The sequence below is a fragment of the Loxodonta africana genome, chromosome 3 (genome assembly GCF_030014295.1).
Source record: "Loxodonta africana isolate mLoxAfr1 chromosome 3, mLoxAfr1.hap2, whole genome shotgun sequence".
NCBI classification, from domain to species: domain Eukaryota; kingdom Metazoa; phylum Chordata; class Mammalia; order Proboscidea; family Elephantidae; genus Loxodonta; species Loxodonta africana.
In genome coordinates, this window is record NC_087344.1 from 32,554,991 (window position 1) to 32,577,069 (window position 22,079).

General features: G+C 56.1%; 3 protein-coding genes across 4 annotated transcripts; 2 read left to right on the plus strand and 1 right to left on the minus strand.

Annotated features, from left to right (window-relative positions):
- Positions 1–7: 7 nt before the first annotated feature.
- On the minus strand, positions 8–7,705 carry ABHD8 (abhydrolase domain containing 8). Of its 2 annotated transcripts, XM_010593233.3 has the most exons (6): positions 7,518–7,705; positions 6,882–7,025; positions 4,730–5,474; positions 1,891–2,061; positions 1,521–1,737; positions 8–664 (listed from the first exon to the last, which is right to left on the minus strand). In XM_010593233.3, the coding sequence occupies exons 3-6, from the start codon at positions 5,464–5,466 to the stop codon at positions 506–508; spliced, it is 1,284 nt and encodes a 427-aa protein (XP_010591535.1). In that variant the 5' UTR covers positions 5,467–5,474; positions 6,882–7,025; positions 7,518–7,705; the 3' UTR covers positions 8–505. The 2 variants fall into 2 exon arrangements, with proteins under 2 accessions (XP_010591535.1, XP_003413079.1); XM_003413031.4 differs by lacking the exon at positions 6,882–7,025.
- Positions 7,706–9,879: 2,174 nt separating this feature from the next.
- Positions 9,880–10,922, plus strand: MRPL34 (mitochondrial ribosomal protein L34). Its single transcript, XM_023552247.2, has 2 exons — positions 9,880–9,996; positions 10,234–10,922. The coding sequence occupies exons 1-2, from the start codon at positions 9,929–9,931 to the stop codon at positions 10,445–10,447; spliced, it is 282 nt and encodes a 93-aa protein (XP_023408015.1). The 5' UTR covers positions 9,880–9,928; the 3' UTR covers positions 10,448–10,922.
- A 1,584-nt stretch (positions 10,923–12,506) lies between these two features.
- On the plus strand, positions 12,507–22,069 carry DDA1 (DET1 and DDB1 associated 1). Its single transcript, XM_010593232.3, has 5 exons — positions 12,507–12,659; positions 17,795–17,875; positions 18,086–18,137; positions 19,153–19,214; positions 20,053–22,069. Exons 1-5 carry the CDS (start codon positions 12,657–12,659, stop codon positions 20,161–20,163), a joined length of 309 nt encoding a protein of 102 aa, XP_010591534.1. The 5' UTR covers positions 12,507–12,656; the 3' UTR covers positions 20,164–22,069.
- Positions 22,070–22,079: the final 10 nt, after the last annotated feature.

The window sequence follows — 22,079 nt, forward strand, 5'->3', positions numbered from 1 at the left end:
CAGAGGCCCCGATTGTCATTTTTTTTTATTGAGTTATAAGTTGAGATGTGCAGGTTCTATGTCGCCAGACCCCCCACCCCACCCACCTCGGGCGACAATACCTCCCAGCGCGACGGAAAGGGGGTACTGCGGGGGTCTCAGGGGAGGGAGTGGCCCCAAGGGTCCCTGCAGGGCTCGCGGGTCCCGGGATAAAGCACGCTGACAAAGACAGAGAGCGGGGGTGGGAGCCTGCCTGGGCTATGGAGTGGGGGTTGGGGGGCTTCTGTACAAGGTCACCTCCGTGGGGTCCTGGCAGCGGCCCCCATACAGTATGGGTCCGCAGGACAGTAGCAGAGGGTGGGGCTTCCACCTAGCTCCCCAGTGCCCCGCCCAGGGGCGTCTCCCTGACCTGGCCCCGCCCACGGGGGCGGGACAAGCGGCCGCCCAGGTGGCTGCGCTGCAGAAATGGCTCTGGCCGCAGGTCCTCCAGCTCCACTGCTCACCAAGTGATGCCCACTGCCCGCAGCTACTTTTTCTCTTCCTGGGGCGCAGGCAGGGCCTGTGGCATGGGCTCCGGCTCCCACAGCAGGAACTCATGGAGCAGCGTGTTCACGGTTTCCGGGCACTCAAGCATCACCATGTGGCTGCCCTCTTCGATGAGTTTCAGGAAGGCCAGGAGCAGGATCTGCGGGGACGTGGGGTGGCCCTGAACTTCCCACCATCCACTCGCAGCCCTCAGCACAGGAAAGTCCCTTCTACAGTCTACCCTTCATCCCTCCCAGTCCACCCAGTCGGGGGGAGAGGGGATCCTGTCCTGGGAATCCCCCACTGGGAAATACCAGACGTCCCTTATGCAGTCCACCCTTCAATCTAATGGGGGGCCAGAAGATGGCCTGTCACCCTGCTGGAGCAGGATGCGATGGGCCAACTCATTCATTCCTTCAGCATTTATTAAGTGTCTACAGAATGTGCAGAGCAGGGTTTCCCACCTCAGCGCTCCTGACATTTGATTCTGGATCAGCCTCTCGGGTGGCGGCCGTCCTGTGCACTGTAGGATGTTGGTCTCCATCCACTAGATGCCACTAGCACCTACCCCAGTCATGACAACCAACAATGTCCCCAGAAGTTGCCCACTATCTCCTGGAAGGCAGAGTCGCCCCAGGTAAGTACCACTACTCCAGAGCTATTCTAAGTGCTAAGGGTCTCAAGTCCCTTTCCTGGATGCCTCTAATGGGGTCTGATGCTCCCTGGCCCTGCTCTCCCAGAACCACACTGCCCTCACTGGTCTCCCATGAATCCACAGCGCAGACTCTGTGCACAGAGCATTCACCCCTCTGAGGGGCGGTGGCTGGGGACGCACGTGATCTTAACACCCGTCCAGGGCAGCTGCGCTTCCAGGATTCCACCTTTTGCAAGAAGAGGAACGCTTTCGGCTCTCTGCGCCCGCGCGCAGAAGGCAGAGGCAGCGCTTCCAGAGGTCCCGCCCCCTGGGCAGCCCACGCCCCCTGAGGTGCCCGCCCCTCTCCGGCCCCGCCCCCTACCTCGGCCATACGCTGGTCCTCCTCCACGGGCACAAACTTGTCGTGCATGCCGTGGACAAGGAGGACTGGCACGGTGAGCTCGGCGTGGTACACTTCGTCGCCCTCGGGCCAGTACTGACCGCTCATCATGGCGCGCAGCACGAAGGACGACACATTGAACGCGTTGCCCTCTTTCAGCAGCTGCTTCTCCTTGGCTCCTTGGCGGGCAAAGCCAGCCCTGGTGGAGGAAGCACCGCAGGATCCCATCGTGCCAGCCCCACCAGCAGGGTCGCCCCGGACGCCAGCCCCAGCCCCAGCAGAGCAGCCTTCCCTCCACCTGACTCCTGGCGATGCCGGGCCAGGGTCTCTGTCCTGGGATCCGGGCACTCACTTGAGGAAGCTCCAGGCCAGGCAGGGGGACAGGCAGTGCAGGATGCACGTGGGCATGTTGAAGATGGAGCAGATGCTGGGCTCCAGCGCTGTGGGGCCCCCGCCGTTGATCATGATCACCTTGTGCACCAGATCGGGGTACTCGTGGGCCAGGAACGTGCAGAAGGAGACGCTGCCGGGGAAGGTTGAAGGTCAGCAGGAGAGAGGCAGGGAGGGGGTTAATGCCCTCCCCTCATCCAGGAGGTGGGTCCTTGAAGGCCAAGGATTTCCCCCTACAATCCATGGACACCTGACAGGGCCGGATGGGGCTTCTCGAATGCTCGAAAATTGTGAGACTGTGTGTGTGTGTTGAGGGCAGATTTTTCTGGACAGAGGATCCAAATCCAGAACTTTCATCTGATTCTCAAATGCTCCATGACCCCCAAAAAGGGTATGGATTACATATTACCAAATGTCTCTGATGAAGTGCTATACTACTAGCTGATTAAATCCACCCAGAGGTGCCTCAGAAGATAGGCCTGGAGATCTGCTTCCGAAAGGTGACAGCCTTGAAAATCCTATGGAGGAGTTCTGCTTTGCACACATGGGGTTGCCAGGAGTTGGAACTGACTTGAGGGCAACAAACAACAAGTGTCAGGAAAGCAATCAGATTAAACAGACCCTACCCAGAGAAGGCCACTGTTGCCTAGGTATCTGTCCCCTTTAAGGATCTTTTCTCTCCTACTTTGAGTGTGGTTTATGCCAGGTGGAAGGCCACCACCTCAGAGGCCCCCAAAGTCTAGTTCCTCACTCCCTCTAAAGCAGGGGTAGGCAAACTATGGCCTGTGGGATGGTCACCCTTTTTTGTAAAAAAGTTTACAGTATTTTGTAAATAAGTTTCGCTAGTAGGACAACAGAGTTGAGAAGTTGCCAACAGAGATTATATGGCCACAAGCCTAAAATATTCAGCTCCTGGCCGTTTAGTTTCTAAAGCAAAGGCTCTGGGTTTAACAAGCTTCTATCATAGAGCAGTTTGTAGGGTGGGAAAGGATATAGGCAGGAGTCAGGCTGACCATACTAATGACTCTTTATGTGTCCTTGAGCAGGTTGCTTAACCTCTCTGACCTTCAGTCTCCTCATTCCTGAAATGGTAAAAGTGCTGACCTCATAGCCTTGTTATGAGTTGGTGCACATAAAGGTGTCAACAGGAACTACCACAGCCAGGTCCTCATTTAACTGGAGGAGTCACTTGCTATAAACACTGACTTTTTAAGGATGTTATCATCTTAGCAAGTAAGAACTGTGCTACCTCCCAGTCTGTATTCCTTTCTTTTGGATACTTACATAACTTATTTCTTTGTCTTGTCTTGTAGCATGGGTTACAATCACTAAAACAGTGATTCTCAACCTGGCTGGTTTATCAAATCCTGTGCTTCTGCCTGGATGAAGTAGAGAATGGTACTACTTTTCAGTGGTCAGGTGCCTAGCCCAAAGCCTTCAGTGGAATGAGCTCTTGAAAAATGCCTTTGTAAAGAGAATTTACAGGATTCCAATGAGCACTTCCTTACTACATGTGGATAGCCTGAGCTGCTGATTTTTGTTGTTGTTGTTGTTGTTATTGTGCTTTAAGTGAAAGTTTACAGTTCAGTTTCTCATACAAAAATTTATACACACATTGTTATGAGACCCTAGCTGCTCTCCCTATAATGTGACAGCACACTCCTCCTTTCTACCCTGTATTTCCTGTGTCCATTCAACCAGCTCCTGTCCCTTTCTGCCTTCTCATCTCGCCTCCACACAGGAGCTGCCCATTTAGTCTCATGTATCTACTTGAGCTAAGAAGCACTCTCTTCACAAGTATCATTTAATGTTTTATAGTCCAGTCTAATCTTTGCCTGAAAGAGTTGGCTTCGGGAATGGTTTTAGTTTTGGGTTAACAGAGAGCCCGGGGCCATGTCTTCTGGGGTCTCTCCAGTCCAGTCAGACCAGTAAGTCTGGTCCTTTTGTGAGAATTTAAGGTCTGCATCCCACTTTTCTCCTGCTCCGTCAGGGACTCTGTTGTGTTCCCTCTCAGGGCAGTCATTGGTGGTAGCCAGGCACCATCCAGTTCTTCTGGTCTCAGGCTGATGGAGTCTCTGGTTTATGTGACCCTTTTGTCTCTTGAGCTCATATTTTCCTTGTATCTTTGGTGTTCTTCATTCTCCCTTCTGAGCTGCTGATTTTTAAATTTAGCCTAGGACAGCAGGTCTCAACCAGGGTGATTCTGTTCCCAGGGCAATATTGGAGACATTTTTGACACGACTGGGGTGGTGGGGTGTGTCGAGGTCAGGGATGTTGCTAAACATCCTACAGTGTACAAAACTGTCCCCAGAGCAAAGAATTGTAGTTGTTGCTGTTACCTGCTGTCCAGTCAGCCCTGGCTCATGGCAACCCCATGCACAACAGGATCAGATCACAGGGTTTTCGTTGGCTAATTTTCGGAAGCAGACCACCAGATCTTTTTTCTGAATCTGTCCTAGTCTGGAAGCTCCGCTGAAGCTGGTTCAGCCTCATAGCAATATGCAAGCCTCCATTGACGGGGGGTGGCTGTGCCTGCAGTAAATTGGTTCAGAACTGAGCCCGAGTCTCCCGCATGGAAAGTGAGAATTCCACCACTGAATATCCCAAAATGTCATAGTGCTGAGGTTGAAAAACTGCCCTAAAACAATGTGACGCGATAGCAATAGTGACGGGAACTGTCCGTCTTGTTGCAGATTTTCATGGGATTTCATTTTGTGGAGGAAGTCAGCATTTTATGGGTAGATGTCTGGTCCCTGACAGCTCCCAGCCCTGGCGTCAGCCCCACACCAGTGCCGACTTACCCATACGAATGCCCGATGAGCACATTGCGCTTCTTGGCATAGCGCTTGAAGATGGCGCGCATGTCCTCCGCTAGCGCATAGAATGTATAGGCAGCGGCCACTTGAGGCGCTGAGCTGGCCCCGTGGCCTGCCAGGTCAGGTGCCACCACTTCGTAGCCCAGGCGCACAAAGAAGTCCAGCTGTTCCTTCCAGATGGCCAGGGAGCCGCCAACCCCATGGATGAAAAACAGCACCACATCAGCCTGGGCACCCTTGCAGCTGGTGATGCGCTTCTCACAGTCAATGTGGATGGTCCGCTTGGGGCGCCGGGTGCGCCGCCGCCGCCCGCTGCTGCCCGCGCTGCCTGGGCCAGAGCAGCCCTCACTGCCTGCTGGCTCAGCCAGCTCCACTTCCAGGGCAGTCGGCGGCTCCCCAGAGCCGCTCTGCCAGTGCAGGTCAGCTTGCGGTGCCCGGCCCAGGTTCTCCACCAACAACCGCCCGTTGCGGTACACAGTGATCCGGCGCTGGCAGCGGACCAGGCCAGAACGGTCCCGCTGGGCATCGTTGGGGGGTGGCAGTGGCGGCGGTGGGGTGGGGGCTGGGGTGGGCCCGGCGTGTTTCACCCGCAATACGCGGCCTGGCTTGACCTCCACAAAGGTGTAGCCATCGCTGGACTCAACGGTTTCCAGGGGTCCCACAGTGTTGGGCGGCGCGCCCAGCAGGCAGCAGAAGATCCCATCAGTCACCCCGGTCAGCATGGTGTGTCCTGCGAGTGGGGACAGTTACCAGCTCAGGGGCCATCCAAACAGGAGGAGCCCTCCACCCCCATAACACCCACTCCTGGCACCTGGGCGGAGGAGCCTGACTAGGAGCTCCTTCTAAGAGGCTTCAGCTTGGGAAGGGCTGGAGCCAGCCAAGGTACTAGAAAAAGGCTTTATCTGCACAGTGCCAGCTTGGTGGCTGGCCACCCTCCCCGGGCAGCCTCTGAAAGAGGGATCTGGCTATGGCTGTCCCCAAGAGACATCTATAGGGAAGGGAGTGGAGTCAGGGAGAGCTTCCCAGAGGAGGTAACATTGTGGCAAATTTGGCCTAGCTTGAGTTTACTGCAGTTATGGCCACCTGAAGGAGACTCTGGGTGACACAAATGGTAATATGTTCAAGTACTAGTGGAAAGGTTGGTGATTCGAACTAACCCAGTGACACCTCAGAAGACAGGCCTGACAATCTCCTTCTGAAAAGGTCACAGCCTTGAAAACCCTACGGAGCAGTTCTATTCTGACACACATGGGGTCTCCATGAGTTGGAATCAACTTGATGGTAACTAATGAAAACTACAACAACATGGCTGCCTAAACTCAGTCATTCATTCACACATTCTCCTTGTACTCACTTTCACTAAACCAGCACTTGTTTTTTTTTTAAATATTTTATTGTGTTTAAGGTGAAACTTTACACAGAGAACTAAGTCCCCATTTAACAACTTCAACACAAATTATTCAGTGATATTGTTTACATTTTTCACAATGTGTCCTCATTCTCATTCATTCTGTTCTGATTGTACCATTTCCAGTACCATACTCTAGTTTCCCTGCCCCATTACTTTCTCATCTTTGCTTCCGAGTAATTTTTGACCATTTGGTCTCCTAGATAATTTTTGAAGCCCTGGTGGCAAAGTGGTTAAGAACTCTGCTGATTTTTTAAAGAAGCTCATTACTCACGGGTGATATTCTTTATTTTATGAGCCAATCTGTTATTTAGCTAAACGTGACCTCAGGGAATAGTTTTGGTTCAAGGTTTAAAGAGCATCTCAAGGTGATAGTCCCGGGGAGTCCTCTAGTCTCAACTGGTCCAGTAATTCTGGACTTTTTTAAGAATTTGAGTTCTGTTCCCCATTTTTCTCCTGTTCTATCAGGATCCATCTGTTGTGGCTAAACCAGCATTTCCTGAGGACCTCTGAAGGCATCTTCAAAAGTACAGGCCCCCACTAAGCCCCACCCCAGGCCTCTGGCTAGGCACCTGGCCCCAGAAAGGTGAGGACCTCGGGGAGGAGGTTTGGGACTGAGCTCAAGAAGGTCCTGCTCAGCTTCCCATTTTGAGTGGGCCCATTCTAATTAAAATTACATTCATATCGACAGGGCAGAGCTGGAGGACTCTGGCCTCCCTGAGTTCCTACCTCTGCCCAAGACAGGTGAGCTGGGCCTGTTTCACAGATAGGCAAGTTGAGGCCCAGGGGTGTGGAATCTGTGGTTTTGCAGGGGAGGCGTTGGGAGGAAGCCGCTCTCTGTTCCCAGAGTTCTGGGATTGACCAGGAAAAGCCCTAATGGTGGAGACAAGAATGGAGGCGCCACTGCTGTGGCTCGGGGCCTCCATGCTTCTATCCCTATGCTGCCCCCCCCACCCCGTGTCCATGGCAACCTTAGGCGGTTACATAACGCGAGGTGAGCCCCACGCAGTGCCCCCCCCATTGTCTAGGGCCCGGGGCCGCTGAGACGGGGCCCCCCAGCCCAGGGCCCCCAGCCTGGTCGACGCAGGGGTCACGTTCACCCAAGGCCTGGCCTCAGGGGCCCGGGCTGCGGTTTTGGAGGGGAGGCAGCCGCGCCCCTAGCCCGGGAAGGGCCCCCACCCGGATTGCGGAGTGGGGCGCAGATGCGCCACGCCAACTCTCCCCCCCCCCCGCCCCCTGGAGCCCATCAGCCCTGCGGCGGGACCAGGACAGCTAGGGCTCCGCGGCTTCCTAGGAGCCCTAGCCTGGAGGGCACCCCCCTAGGACAACAGCCTCGGTCCCCTGCTCGGCCCGATCCCCGCTCACCTCATCGAGGGCCCCGGGGCCCGGGGCGGGGCGGAGGGGTCCCGGGCCGAGAAGCCAGAGTCCGCCTGCGGGCGCCGTTTACATGGTGGCGAGCGATCAGGCCCAGAGAGTCTACGCGGGCAAAAGCGGAGGACGCGGGCCCCCAGCGGTCAGCGTTGGGGCATCCCACGGCCGCGGAGCAAGCCGGCCCTTTAAGTCCCTCCCCGAGGGGCGTGGCCGTGTGCGGACGGGCGGGCGTCTAGGCCAATCGCAGCTGTGATATTAACTGGCCTAGTTAGGTAGCCAATCAGAGACGCAACACTAAGATGGAGGCGGGCTCTGGGAGCAGGGGCCCCGCCCCTTTCATGAGGCTGGCGGAGGTGGGGTCAGTGATCCGGCCTGGCCCAGGGCTGAGGTTGGGGTCGCACCCTGGAGTCGTGGGGCTCCCCAGAGTGGGCGGCCGAGGTCCTTTCCCTGCCCATGAGGTCTCCTTGGCCAGCCTCTTCTCCGAACTGCCCTGCTTCCTCTAAATGGAGTCCCCTTGCCGCTATACCCTCTCTGCGTGCTTACCCTTCTTTACTTGAAACAGACTCTCAGATCTTTCTCCAGTTTCAGGTGGGGAAACTGAGGTGCATAAGGGGTAGTCACTTGCCCAAGGTCACAAGGCAAGCAAGGAGCAAGGCTGGGACTTGAACCCAAGGCTATGTGATTCCGAGGCTCGATAATTGTTATTTGCTAAACCTTAAAACAAAAGTCTTTGAGCTGTAGATAGAGAATCCGAGCTTCACAACTCTGCCTGTTTAACGGATGCCTACTAAAGGAGTAGAGCCCTGGTGGCGCAGTGGTTAAGAGCTACTGCTGCTATCCAAGAGATCAGCAGTTCAAATCCACCAGCTATTCCTTGGAAACCCTATGGGACAGTTCTACTCTGCCCTCTATGATCGCTGTGAGTCAGGATGCACTCAATGGCAATGTTTTTTTTTTTTTTTGGTACTAATGGAGCTGAGAAGGGCAGTGACCAGAGGCAGACACCCCCAACTCAGTGGTCCAGGCTGGGCCAAGGTAGGCCCCCAGGAGGGTGAGAGTCAGAGAGCCGAGCGTTCAAACCCAGTCTCTGCTGGAAGTGTGGTCTTGGAGAAGTCACTTCACTTCTCCGAGAAGTCGGTTCATGTCTCTGTGAAATTAACCCTGTCAAGAGTTTGCTATGTAGGTTATAGGGGCTTGCCTATAATAAATGCTCAATAAATTGTTAAATCACTCACTGGTATTATTATTATGGTGGTAGTTATTTGTTTGCTAAAAGGTGGTGCAGGTGGCATGGCCTTCAGGGAACAAAGGGTTAACTGTTGCCTTGCTCCTGGCCCACTCCCTTAGCCAGGAATTTGCTGCCAAAGCTACATTAGGTCCAGCCACCCACACTTGCCCACTGAGGGTGCTCCCTGGAGACTATACGTTTATTCATTCAGCAAACACTCCCACCTCAAGCTGGGAGATGCTGGGTCGCCCACAGAGAATTAGCTCCGGGCCAGGCCCTTGAGAGGTCCCTGGGGTGTAGGCACTCCCAGCCACTTGGAGTCAGGGTTGGGCCAGAGGGACGAACAGGGCGGGAAGCCAGAGAGGAACATCTGAGTATGATTTTTTAAAGAAAGAATAAGAAAGCCCACCAGGCAGAGAGGAGGGTGTGGTGTGACTGAAATGTAGGGTGTGTTGTGTGTATAGAGAACCTAGCATGCCTCCCAGAGGAGCGGGACATTTTCTGGGGCAATGGGGAGTCATGGAGGGTATGTGAGCAGGGGAGGGGCTCAGATCTGCGCATTAGAAAAACTCTAGGGCTGAACAGGGGCAACCAATACCGGCCGGGGTCAAGTTTGGAGCCCATGAGAGTTACAGATTGAGAAACGGAAGGCAAGAGGGGATGGGGGACCACCACAAGGATATCCAGCCATCGCAAACTTAGGCTTCCTGGGCTCCCCGCCAAGGAGTGGAGACTTGGCAGGGGTCAGAGGAAGCTGCCACCCAGCTGTGTGCCATCTGCCCGGCTGCTGCTGGGGATGGGGAGGGGATCTACCAGCCGTTTCCTGCAGCTGCCACCAGCTGCGCCACGGCCACCCGGGGGCACCTCCTGCTGGTGAACGGCGGAAGGAACTACAACTCCCAGCACACCGAGTGACATAATGTCTTGTATTCGTGCGCCTAGCGATGAGGGGCCGTTAGCCTCCACCTGCTGGTTTCCATGAAAAACTACATCCTTTGCTGGCACGAAGCTCAACGCCCATAGCGAGTAGAAGAGGAACTACAACTCCCAGAGGCTCTCGCAGCAACGCCGGTTTTGCTTTTGGAGAAACTACACTTCCCAGAAGCCTTTACCATGCGGCAGTGCCTATGGGCTGCAGAATCGCGGGCGACGGGGACGGAGTGACCCGTGGCTGGACATGGCGGCCGGGTCTTTGCGGAGCCTGTGGGGCCCTGCCGGCCGGTCGGCGGCGCTGCTGGGGGGCAGGTGAGTCTTCAAGGCGACCTCTTTCCAAATAGGGGAGTGAGAGTGGTGTCGGGGACTGGCGCCTACTGTTTACCCCCCACATGACGTGCCAACCTGTTGCGCATTTATGGAACGCCTTTTGCATCGAGGCCCTGTCGCGGCGCAGATCGGGGAGCCGAGGTTCAGAGAGGTTGAGCGCCGCGCCCGAAGTCACACAGCGCCACTCTGACCTTTTCCCCTGTTTCTCTGCACTCCTAGGTGGCTCCAGCCCCGGGCCTGGCTGGGGCTCCTGGACGCCTGGGGCCTCCCTACTCCGCAGCCGGCCCGGGGCAGGGCGCGCGGGAACGAGTATCAGCCGAGCAACATCAAGCGCAAACACAAACACGGCTGGATCCGGCGCCTTAGCACGCCGGCCGGTGTCCAGGTCATTCTTCGCCGTATGCTGAAGGGTCGCAAGTCGCTGAGCCATTGAGGAGCGCGACACCGCTGGCGGGACCTCCATTAGAGCATTTCCCTCCCCTGGGACCTCGCCTGGGGCTTTTTTTTTTTTTTTTTTTTTTTTGCGGGGGGAAGGGACAACTCGGTCATGAATGCTCTCCAAATTTGGGGGCTGGGCCAGGAAGAAGATTTAGGGTGAGACTGGAAGAGGAGCTGCGTCAGACCTTGCCAAATCCTTTTGCTTTTGGATTAGGAAGAACTTTGAACATACGCAGCAGTCCACAGAACAGTACAATGACTAAATGGTACGCAGCCCTGACCACCAGCAGCTCACGATGCATCCTAATCCCTTCTGTGTTAATTTCATACAGATCTCAGCATCCTTTAATTTGTTCTGTAAATAATTCAAAATGTATCCCTGTGGAGATAAGGACTCATAATCCCAAAACTTACCACACTTAAAAAATTAGCAGTAATTCGTTAATGTCATTAAATGTCTATTGCTCAAATTTCCACTTGTTTTATATATATAAATAGCATAACTTACGTAGGTCTGGGAATGGGGGAATGCTGGTGAGAGGAGGAGGATTGAGTACCCTCCCCCCAGAGGATGGGCTGCGAAACCTTGAACAAGGCCTTGGCCCTCAGAGGCTCATTTGGGTCCTATAAAATGAGGTGCTCATCTCTCCTTTGCTGTTTTGTTGGAGTAATAATACTATGAATGGCATTGCTTATCCTACACAAAAACCTAGATGCTGGGTATTTGACAGATTCTTGTATTCACGGAGGAGGCGGGAAGTGTGAGGAGTGGATTCCTACCCAGGCAGTTTGGACATAGCAGGGTCAAGGCTGGGAGGTGGGATTGAGGGGCTCTGAAGAGAGGGAACCCAAGGGGTCTGACTTGACTGGAAAAAATGTAGTCGGGACGCTTCCTGGAGAAGCTGATGGGTACTAAGAGAGCCAGAGGGAGGAAGGATTGGGCAGGGACAGGAGGTGGGTGAGGCCCAGAATTCGGAGTTCGTAGTCGAGGAGATGCAACTGGATCTTCATGGCATTAGGAAGCCATGGGAGGTGTTTGAGCGATGGTCTGAGTGGTCAGTTGAAAGATCTTCAAGCAGCAGTGCAGAAGCAGTCTAACCAAAAATAAAAACCAAACCCATTTGCCGCCAAGTTGATTTTGACTCATAGGCGACACTATAGGACAGAATAGAACTGCTCCATCAGGTTTCCAAAGAGCAGCTGGTGGATTCGAACTGACCTTTCACTTAGCAGTCATAGCTCCAAAAAAAGCAAACCCGTTGCAGTCCAGTCGATTCGGACTCAGTGACGCTATAGGACAGAGTATAACTGCCCCATAAAGTTTCCAAGAAGCGCCTAGTGGATTCGAACTGCAGACCTTTTGGTTTTAGCTCTTAACCACTACCCCACCAGAGTTTCCCAGCCATAGCTAACCAAAACCAAAAACCAAACCCAGTGCCGTCGAGTCGATTCTGACTCATAATGACCCTATAGGACAGAGTAGAACTGACCCATAGAATTTCCTAGGAGCACCTGGGGGATTCGAACTGCTGGCCCTTTGGTTAGGGGCTGTAGCATTTAACCACTACGCCACCAGGGTCTCCCCAGCCATAGCTAAAAAAAACAAAAAACCCAGTGCCGTCGAGTCGATTCCGACTCATAGCGACCCTATAGGACAGAGTAGAACTGCCCCATAGAGATTCCGAGCCAGAGGGGCCGAAACCCAAGGTTGGGACCCCGAGAAACAGGCCATAAGGGTATGGTCCCAATCTTCTGTAGCTCTGTGAGAACCCAGTGAGACGGTTAGAAACAGGAGTCTTGGAGTAGCGAGGACTCAGAAGAGGAGGGACCTAGGGCTTCCGGGACTACAATTCCCAAGAGGCTTCGCGGCGAGGCCCCGCCCACTTCCGGATCTCTCATTTGCTTCCAAGGCTCGGGCGGGGTTTTGCGCCCTCAACCGAACCTGACGCGAAAGGCGGAGGTGTGGCAACCAATGGGCGCGTGACTTTGCAGTACCTAGCCAATGGGGGCGCTCGGAGCGCCATATCGCGGGGTGGGGCTAGAGAGCGGACCAATGACGGGGGCCGGTGGTGCCAGCAGTGTCGGCTGTGCCGTGGCTGGAAGTTACTGTGCGGCGGCGGCTGAGCAGGCGGCTGTGGTGGTGGCGGCGGCAGCGGCGGCGGCTGAGGAGGCGGTGACGGCGGCGGCGACGGCGGAAACAGAAGATGGTGAGTGCGGCCGCCGGACCTGTACCCCTCCTCCGCTCGACAAAATGGCGCCGCGAGCCGACCCCCCCCCCCCCCCAGTAATCCCTTAGGCTCCCCTCACCGCTTGGCCCGGCCCCCTCAGGCCCAGCCCCTCGGCCCAATTCCTCGCCTCGCACTCACCTATGATCTTCGACGCCCGGACCCTGCCGCACGCTTCCTGCTGACCCTGCCCCAGCTCTCTCCTCGACCCCTGACCCCTTTTAGGCTTTCAGGCCCTGACAACTCATTCATTTCCGGGTCGCGGCCCCCTCCGGAAATCGACTAAGATGGGGATGGGGTCCACTGAGACCCCTGGCTCAAGCCTCTTTCCCGGCGCGCCGGGTCTGGGCCTGTCCAGTTCAGGAGGGTCTTGGGGGCCGGCCTGGTGGTCACGGTGGGGTACGGGGCTTGGCATCGAGACGCGGTGGGCCCGTGTAGCCAAAGGAAGTGCGACATTGCAGGCCGCTTCGGTCCCCCAGGGCCGGACCCCATACCCGCCGTTCGGGGCCCACCTCCCGTAAGAGGTCACGACTTCATCTCCCGGATTCCCAGGCCCCGTCCCTTTTAAACCGAGATCACCATGGTCTGGATCTCATAGGGTTGTCACCATTTAGGGAACTGACATCGTAAAGGGCTTGCAACCACGACTGTTCAATAGTCTGGGTACTTGGGGCTGGTGACACCCTCCCCAGCTGCCTTCTCATCCTGAAGTGGGGATAAGAATAGTACTGGCTGGTCCTTGGAGGTTTAAATCCCCTCTGTGAAACTTGAGCACCCCCGCGATTTGGGTCTGGGGGCTGTTTTAGGTTTGGGTTCCCCAACTGTAAAGAGACAGTGTCTTGGTCCCAGAGTTGTGCTGAAGCTCCCCATCTGGCCCTGGTCGGCATCTCCATGGCCAGCAGGGGTGGCAGGGAGTTTTTCAGGACAAGTGAAGGCCCTGTTGCCCCCTGTCCCAGGGCCCCCAGCCCACATCCCTCAGCATGGTGCTGTGGCGGGCAGCGGAGGAGGAGATGGGAAGGTGGGTCTTCCAAACCTGGGTCACCCTTGATTCCTCCCTGTGACTGCATCCCCCACGGCCAGGCCACAAGAAGGTTCTGTTGGTTTTGCCCCCAGGATGCACGCTGGATTTGGCCACGTCCCCCAACCCTGGTCCAGCAGGGCCACCTCCTGCCTGGCTGGCTGTCCTAGCCTCCTCCCTGGCCTCTTTGCCTTGGTCCCGCCCATTGTTGTTAGTTGATGTTGAATCGATTTTGACTCATGCAACCCCATGTGTGCACAGGAGAACTGTACCCCATAGGGTTTTCAAGGCTGTGACCTTTCAGAAGCAGATTACCAGGCCTTTCCTCTGAGGCATTCCTGGGTGGTTTCAAACTGCTGACCTTTTAGCTAATAAGCAAGCAGTTAACCATTTGAGCCACTCAAGGACTCCCATCCTGCTCCTGGCAGTCAGTAATTCACCCCCAGAGCAGAGGGGGCTTTTAAAGACATAAATCAGATTATACACTTTCTGGAATAAAACATTTCTGGGGTTTTCTGTTGTAATCTGGCGGAAACATCAGCTCCCCCCGGGCCCACTAGGCCCTGCATGGCTCAGCCACTGCCACCCCTGTGACCTCATCTCCCCCTCTGTGTCCCTCTGGGAGCTCCAGCCATACTGGCCTTTTTTCTCTTCTCACCTGCAAAGTCCTTGCTACCCCAGGGCCTTTGTACCTGCTGATCCTCTAGTCTGGACTGTTCCTCCCATGATGTCACCTCCTCAGGGAGGCCCATCCTGATCAAGGGCTCTCATGCCCTTCCTCTCCTAGCCTAATGTTGCTTCTCATCCCACTCTAACGGAGCTGACTGTGGCTCAGTCAGTGGTGGGTGGCCCACGCAGCAGTGACTGGTACGCAGATATTCATGGGATTTGTTGAGGAAATGATGGCTGGGATTGGACCGGCTGCACTGAGGTTGTCCTCCTGTCTCGGGGCCTTATTCTCCAGTTTACCCTGTACCCCGACCCCATTTATCCCTTCTTCACAAACACGGGGTGCTGGTGGCTCCCCTCCAGGGAGCTCTGCCAGCTCTGTCTGTAGGTTGTATCCTGGAGACTCAGAACAGTCTTATGAAGTAGGCCCTGTTTCATGGTGGGCAGTGAGTCTGGCAGGTCCCTTGTGTCAGTCACACAGTCAAGAAGGGCCTGAGCCAGGGCTGAGTGTGACTGCAGGCTCCAGCACCACTCCAGCCTGGCCAGGGGCCTGGGTTTAGCCCTGCCCTGCCCTCTTCCCTTAGGGGTTGCCAGGAAGAGAGGGGAATATGTCTGCAGGTGACCACACCAGGCTACGAACCACTGTGGGTGAGGTTCCCGAGGCTTGGGAAGAGGGAAGGGGCAGGGGGAGTGCTTTGAGCCATTTTGAGCTGGGGTTGGAGAGTGGTTGTTGGGTGTTGATGGATGCTCCATGTGGAGAAAGAGGCATTCCTGGAGATGGCACAGCACTGGTGCTGTGGCTGGAGGCCAGGAAGGCCACGCTGGGCCAAGGGCTGAACTGAGTCCCCAGGGGGCAGTGGAGGGGCCTGAGGAGGGCATTACTGGGACAGGGACCCCTTCTCATCCTTATGCACCCCCAGGCTTGCCAAGCTTCTGCCAGCTGCTGACCTGGGGTTCCCCCTCCTGGAACCATATTCTCAAGGCCACTTATGCTGACCTGTGTGGTTCTCTGGCCCACATCTGTGCCCCACCCAGCAGGGGTCCCTGAAGCCAAGAGCAGGTCTGTGGTGGCTCCCCTAGTGCCCTGTCATGTGGGTGGGGCCTGAGAAGAACATGCTGATTGGGTGAAGCTGGCCCCTCGTCCAGGGCTAAGCTGGGGCTGGGTTCCTAAGAGGAGGTGCATGTTCAAGGGACCCTGAGGTGGCCTCATGCTTGTGTGAGCGCTGCATGGTAGTAGATACTGTCTACCCTCCAGCCATGGGATCCCTAGCTGAATCTCACAGAGGCTGTTAATGCCTGCCCTAAGGGGTAGTGAAATTTCCCCTGCACAGCATCTCCCTGTCGGTGAGTGTCCAGGCTTTGGTGTGGAGGTGCACCCCGAGGGTGCAAGTCCTTCCTCCAGCCGAGTTCTAAAGCTTTGATGAAGCCTGCAGGGCTCCGTAGCCCTTGGTTTGCAGGCAGAGAAACTGAGGCAGTGGTGGGTCACACAGTGGGAGTAGCCTGGCCTCGAATCAGGTAACCTTGGACAAGTGAGATGTGACTGGTGTGCCTCAGTTTCTCTGTATGCGTGATGGGTGACACCAGGCTGCCTCTTCAGGTTCAGAGCCTATATGGTGAGGTATTCAGGAAGCCCGCAGGTCAGGGCGGGGAACGTAGGAAACCCTACACAGACACACCTCTCCCCACCCTGCCCAGCACGCCCTGACCTATAGCCCCAAGCTCTCTGCCTGTGTCCCTCTCCAAGGACTCAGCCCCCAGCTCACCTGCCTCAGTTTCCCAGAGGTGGCCTTGATTCCTCCCACTTGGTGCCTGAGGCTCTGTGAAAGACACTCACTCCCACACAGAGTCAAGGGCCTTTCCATGCCAGGATCCCTCGTGGGCTGAGGCTTGCTGGACGTTGGGGCAAACTGCCAACCTTTCAGCTCGTAGAGCAACACTTAACCATCTGCAAACCCAGGGAATGGGTTAGAATGAATAAGTCTTTCTCCATCCCTAAGTCTCTATCAAAGATGGATTAATGGAAACTTGGACCAAGACAGCCATGTGTTCCTAGGGGTTAATATGTTAACGCTGTGACCCGTTTAGGGTAGCCAGCGGCTTCTCCGCTCATAGATAGTCCTGTCTGCCAGAGCCCAGGGGCTTTTGAGGTGAGTGGGTGGGGTCTGGCTGTCCTGGGCCTGAGTCTTCCTCCTGCTGCCGATGCACTGTATGGCTGTAAACAAGTAGTCTGCTCTCTTTCAGCTTCAGTGTCCTCACCTCTCGCCTGTGGTAACAGGCTATGGCAAGAACCCCACAGAAGGGCCGTGCAAAGCACTTACTGACCCATTGGTTGGTTTTTTTTTGGTCGTGACGTATGCATATTGGGTGATGTAAAAATGGTATGGAGGCAGCGTCTGACCTCTTCTAACTTCACAAGGGGGATGAGGAATCAAGGCCAACATCAGCAGGCCAAGGCTGATCCCTGTGAGATGGAGGTCAGACATACCTCCATCCTCCAACCTTTTTACCAATTCTGACACTAACTGTCCCTCCCATGGTACTCTCTACTTCTCTACTGGGTTCCATAATTCGTTGCAGTGGCCACATAGAACTCACAGACAGTACTCAGGATTATGGGGTTTATTAGGGAAGTAACAGGTTACAGTTCAGGTTCAGGGACACTCAGGGTACAGCTCTTCAGTCAGAACAGCCTCTTCTCAGCGGGCATTGGCCTCTTGGCCTCGCGTTGCAAAGCTCTTTTAGCTTTGCTGATAAGTGCCCGGAGGCACCCCACTCCACCAGTAAGCCTTGGCCTGAAGGCGCTCTGCTGTCTTACCCCGTGCTTTGGTGAGCCTAGCTACCTAGCTCTGCTGCCAAGTGCCCGGAGGCATCCCATTCCACCAGGAAGCCTCCTGCCCGAAGGCTTTCAGCTTTCCCATTCCAGGGGCTGGAAAGTCCAATGTGCCGTCTCCTGCCAGTCTCATGCAGTCTCTTGGTTCTGCTGCCACCTTTTCTCTTTCACTGCTTCTTGCTGTCTCCGGTGTTACAGCTCTCCCTCTCCCTCTCTGTCTTCCGTGTTACAGCTCATCTCTTCATGTCTCCCTTTAAACCTAGTGGGATGGCAAAACCAACCAGTCCTCTCCTTAGGGTTCCATACACCTTATTTGTGTGGTCTCACTCCCACAGGGGTGCTATGCATCTTATTTTCATTATTAGGAAGCTGTCCTGTCACCTTGGTGGGCTCCAAGCACTGTATTTGCATAATCCTCCCCAGTCATTGTGTGGGAGTCATACTGTGGCTAGAAGGGCCATATTAAGTAATTCACTGCACAGCAGGCGGCCAGCTCCAGGGTATGTTCTGGAAACCTCAGGAGAAAAAAGGAGAGAAGCCCAGCTGCTACTTGGTTGCTGAGGGCCTGGCTTCTCATGTGCACTTTTGCCTGTCTTCTAGGCTGATTTTCTGAAAGGATTGCCTGTCTACAACAAAAGCAATTTTAGCCGATTCCATGCTGACTCTGTATGCAAAGCCTCGGTGAGTGCGTGTCTGGGGGTTGCAGGGGTTGGGAGGCTACCAGGTGGGAGAGGGGCATGCACCCGCCTGAGTGAGATCTTGGCAGAAATGCGAGGTCACTTTGCAAGGCCAGCCTATCCTGAGTTCCTGCTGGGCCACCTACTCTATATGGAGGGTGCAAGGACCCAGGTCTGCCACACTCTTAACCAATCCCTTCTTGCCCTCCCACAGAACCGACGTCCCTCAGTCTACCTGCCCACACGGGAATACCCATCTGAACAAAGTAAGTATCCTGCAGCCATCCATCTGTTCTGGCCTGGCTGCCCAGAGGTGGGGCCCAGAGGCTGCACGGGACCCTGGGTGTCCTCAAGCCTCTGCCCGGGCCGTGGACTTGGCTCCAGTTCACATTGGGGTGACTGCGTCTGGGGGCCTAGTGGGCAGGGCCACAAGGGAGGTGACTAAAGAGCCTCCATGACGGGTGCTGGGCTGCTGTGCACGCGAGGACTCGGTTTGCTCCCACCCTGTGGACACCTGGACTCACTGGGACCCTCCTGGTTTCATGTGCTGGCGTCAGACCCAGCTCCTTGTGGCACCTGCAATCCCCTGAGTCTGCTCTGCCCTCACTGAGCTTGACCTGTTGCCTCCTGTTTCACCCCCGCTCCCCACAGCCTCTCTTCAGGTCGAGTGTCCCCTGTGCCGGCTCCATGCCAGGATGCAGGATCACTCAGACTGAGCATCCCTGGGGAGAGGGGGTGGGTGCTTTCGGCAGGGCAGGAGCAGAGGGTGTCTAGGGGTGGGTGGCCGGGGGACAGAGCTGCTAGGTGGAGAGCCACATGGAAGGCCCGAGCCCATGGGGCAGAAGGGCCCCAAGGTGATTTGTTATGGTGTTAGCTTTTTCTTTTAACTTTGAACAAGAATTCACGCAGACCCTCTGGATTGGGCATTATGGTCACTAGGGCAGCCTTGTAGATTAGCACTCCCCTCAGCATGGGGCATGCGATCAGGGGTCCTGCTTCCCCACCTGGGCATGGACCCTGCCCATGGCATTGAGGGCTGACAGGCAGCCAGCTCAGGCCCCTTGTGGTGGCAACTCCGGCTTTTCTAGAAATCTCCTCCAGGAAGGCCACCCTGGGCAAGGAGGTACAGCTGCAGAGGGCTGGGTCCCTGCCATTTGTGGAGGGCGCATCCCCCTTGCCGAGCACCTACCCTGGGAGGGCTGGTACAGGCAGGGTTGGTGAAGGGCCGTCTCAGCTGCTCCCTCGCCGCCTTTCCTGCGACTTCCTGTCTTTCCTCCTCAGTCATCGTGACAGAAAAGACAAATATCCTCTTGCGCTACCTACATCAGCAATGGGACAAAAAGGTGAGGCCATGAGGTCCAGGTGTTGGGACTGGGAGGACTGGGTGGTTGAGTGGGGCTTTGAGAGTGGAGTAGGAGTTTGCCAGGTGCTTAAGGAGTGGAAGGAGCATTCCAGCTTAGGGAAGAGCTGTGCTGAGCTAACCAGGCTCTGGTGCTTGGGGAAGGGCGGGGCATGATGTACTGGGTAACCAGGCTGGAGGCCCATGGGGAGCATATGATGACAACTTTAGTCCACACAAGGAGGTGTGATTGCAGTGAAAAATCCCCTCTGTGGGACCTCTGGTGCCCCTACCCCTCTCACCCCCCACAGAGCAGTCCTTTCTGAGAACTGGAACTTTTTTTTTTTTAATGAAAGCCTGTATGTTTCTGCAACATGGTTAGCTTGTGTTTCCACCTAACGGTGCATGTGGGATGGTGAACTCCAGGTGATGTTGTTCAGTGGCCTCATGACAAAGGGACTGCTGAGAAGACACCCTGGTCCCCTCATGCCCCATAGACCTCAACTCCTGCAGAGGGAGAAGACAGCCCCCGGGTGTCCTCAGAGCAGCACATGGTCAGGGGGTGGGTTGTGGCAAGCCATGGTGAGCATGTGAGACACCTGTTGTAGGTTCTCAGCCCTGGGAACTGGAAGGGACTGTCGGGTCCAGGGGGAAGGTTCGTGGGTGCCCAACCAGACCTGGTCACACGTGGCCCTGCTCACTGCCTGGTCCCAGGACCGCATCCAGGCCCCATGTGTCCGGCAGAGCCTCAATTTCCTTATCTGCGCGCAGGGCTGGAGCTTGGGCTCAGGTTAGAATTTCAGGGGCCATCCCAACTCATAGCCCTCCCCCCTGTCTCCCAGAACGCCGCCAAGAAGCGAGACCAGGAGCAAGTGGACCTGGAGGGCGAGAGCTCGGCCCCCCCTCGCAAGATCGCACGGACCGACAGCCAGGACATGCACGAGGACACTTAAGACACACACTGCCCTCACTGCGCCTCCTGTCGTGTCTGCTCTGCGCCGTGCGTCCATGCCCGCCCCGCCCCGCCCCGCCCACCCTGCCCACACCGCGCCATCCACACTGCGCCCACCTTCCTAGGAGCTGATGTATTTATTTTCCTTGAGTTTTTATTTATGCTGTAAAGTGTACCCAGCGATGGTTAAAGCGGACATCAGAGCCCGTAGCGTGATGTTAATAGATGCTTCTTAAAAAAAAATTGTCATTTTCCCCCACCTCTCCCCCCACCCCCACACCCCAGTATTTCTCACAAATGAGAGTGTGGCCAAGAGGGTGGGGGCCAGGGGTCCCGGCCTCCTGGCTTGCAGGGACAACCAAGCAGCTTTCTCCCCCACTTGCCTGGCCACCAGCCCAGGCCTTTAAGATGCAGCCCGGTCTAGCATTCCACTGGGAACTCTTCTGGGCCTCGATCTCGCTCTGAGCGTGCGCGAGGGGGCGAAGGAGGCCTTTCTGGAATTTTCTCTTCAGTCATTTTATCATGGACTAGTGCGTGCTCCGTGTCCACCCCAATAAAAGGATCTTTCCTATCCGACCTTACGTCTTTGGGAGGCATCTGATCGCCACCAGGAGGAACCAAGAGGGCACCCTCACCAGTACCGGGGACCAGCTGGACTCTCCTGTGGGCCCACTGCAGCCGTCTCGCTCAGAGCCAAGACCTGCTGGACCTGCTCCTTTACCTCACCTGCCCAGGTGTCCCCATGAGGACGAAGCTTTGGCTGGACATGGTTCCCAGGACACTGCCAAGCAGGGTGGCAGTGGAGACAACTGGCCATACCTGTGCAGGGCCTCTGGGGTCTCAGGACCCCACCAGCCCTCCACATCGTGCTGACTGTAGATGGTGTTTGGACCCCAGGCCCCGGGTCAGAGTGAAGGCCCTTCCAGTGCAGCCGTCTGTCATGGATCTGATTGATGGTGTCATGGTGACCCCTTCTCAGCTGGAAGGGCTGGGTGTGGGGCATGGGGGCATTTGGGCCCCAGGCTCTGGGGAGAAGGTGCCTGTAAAGCATGGGGGCAGTGCCACTTTTCCTGCCCACCCAGTCCAGTGGGGGCCGCAGGGTGGGAGCCAAGCACCGTGGATAGCGGAGAGGGTGAGGGGCTGCGCCATGGACCTGACTGGGAGGGGTGCCTATGCTGGGTTATCACTGTCAGGGCCTGGACTGCCAGCTCCCTGGGAGGAGGTGGTCCCAGGTACCCCCAGGCTGAGCTGGCCAGGCGCACCCACCCCAAGGGCTCCTTTAAGGCCCAGGCACGATGCCTGGGTCCTGGAATCCCACTGGTTGCTCCAGGATGTGCCTAGGTAAGGCGAGCCTGGCCTCGATCAGCCAAAAGGGCTCAAGCTTGCTGGAGACACTCAGACTGGAGCCCCCAGTTCTGGGTCAGTCCGACCCCAGCAGGCGCATGGCCTTGCTGCTTGTTAGTGACTGAGACGACAGGGGCCAGAGGAGTAGGGGCGTCCCTGCCCTTCCTCTCAGCTGCCCCCTGCCCCACCAGCCCCATATCCCTGTTTGCAGTCTCCTGCTGCCATCCACGCGCAGCTCGGCTGCTTCTGGGGCTGATGCCATGGAATGGTGCCCACCCAGGCCTCCCTGTGGCCTCACTGTTGGGGAGGTAACCCTTGAATCTGAGTCTGCCCGTACTCGCACCATCTATGGCTCCAATTGTCCTTGGGATAGAGCCTGTGCCAGCCTCTGTCCACCTCCCTGCCCCTTAGTACCCCTGTCTCTTGTGCTCCCCCCACCACTCTGCCTCCCACACCTCTGTGCCTTCGCACAGGCTGTGCTCTGCCTCCAGTGAACTGCTCCTCATAGTCCCTCTAGAGTGCCCTGTTCTCGTCCCCTAACTCTCTGGTCCCTTCAGCCCATTCCTCGGCAGT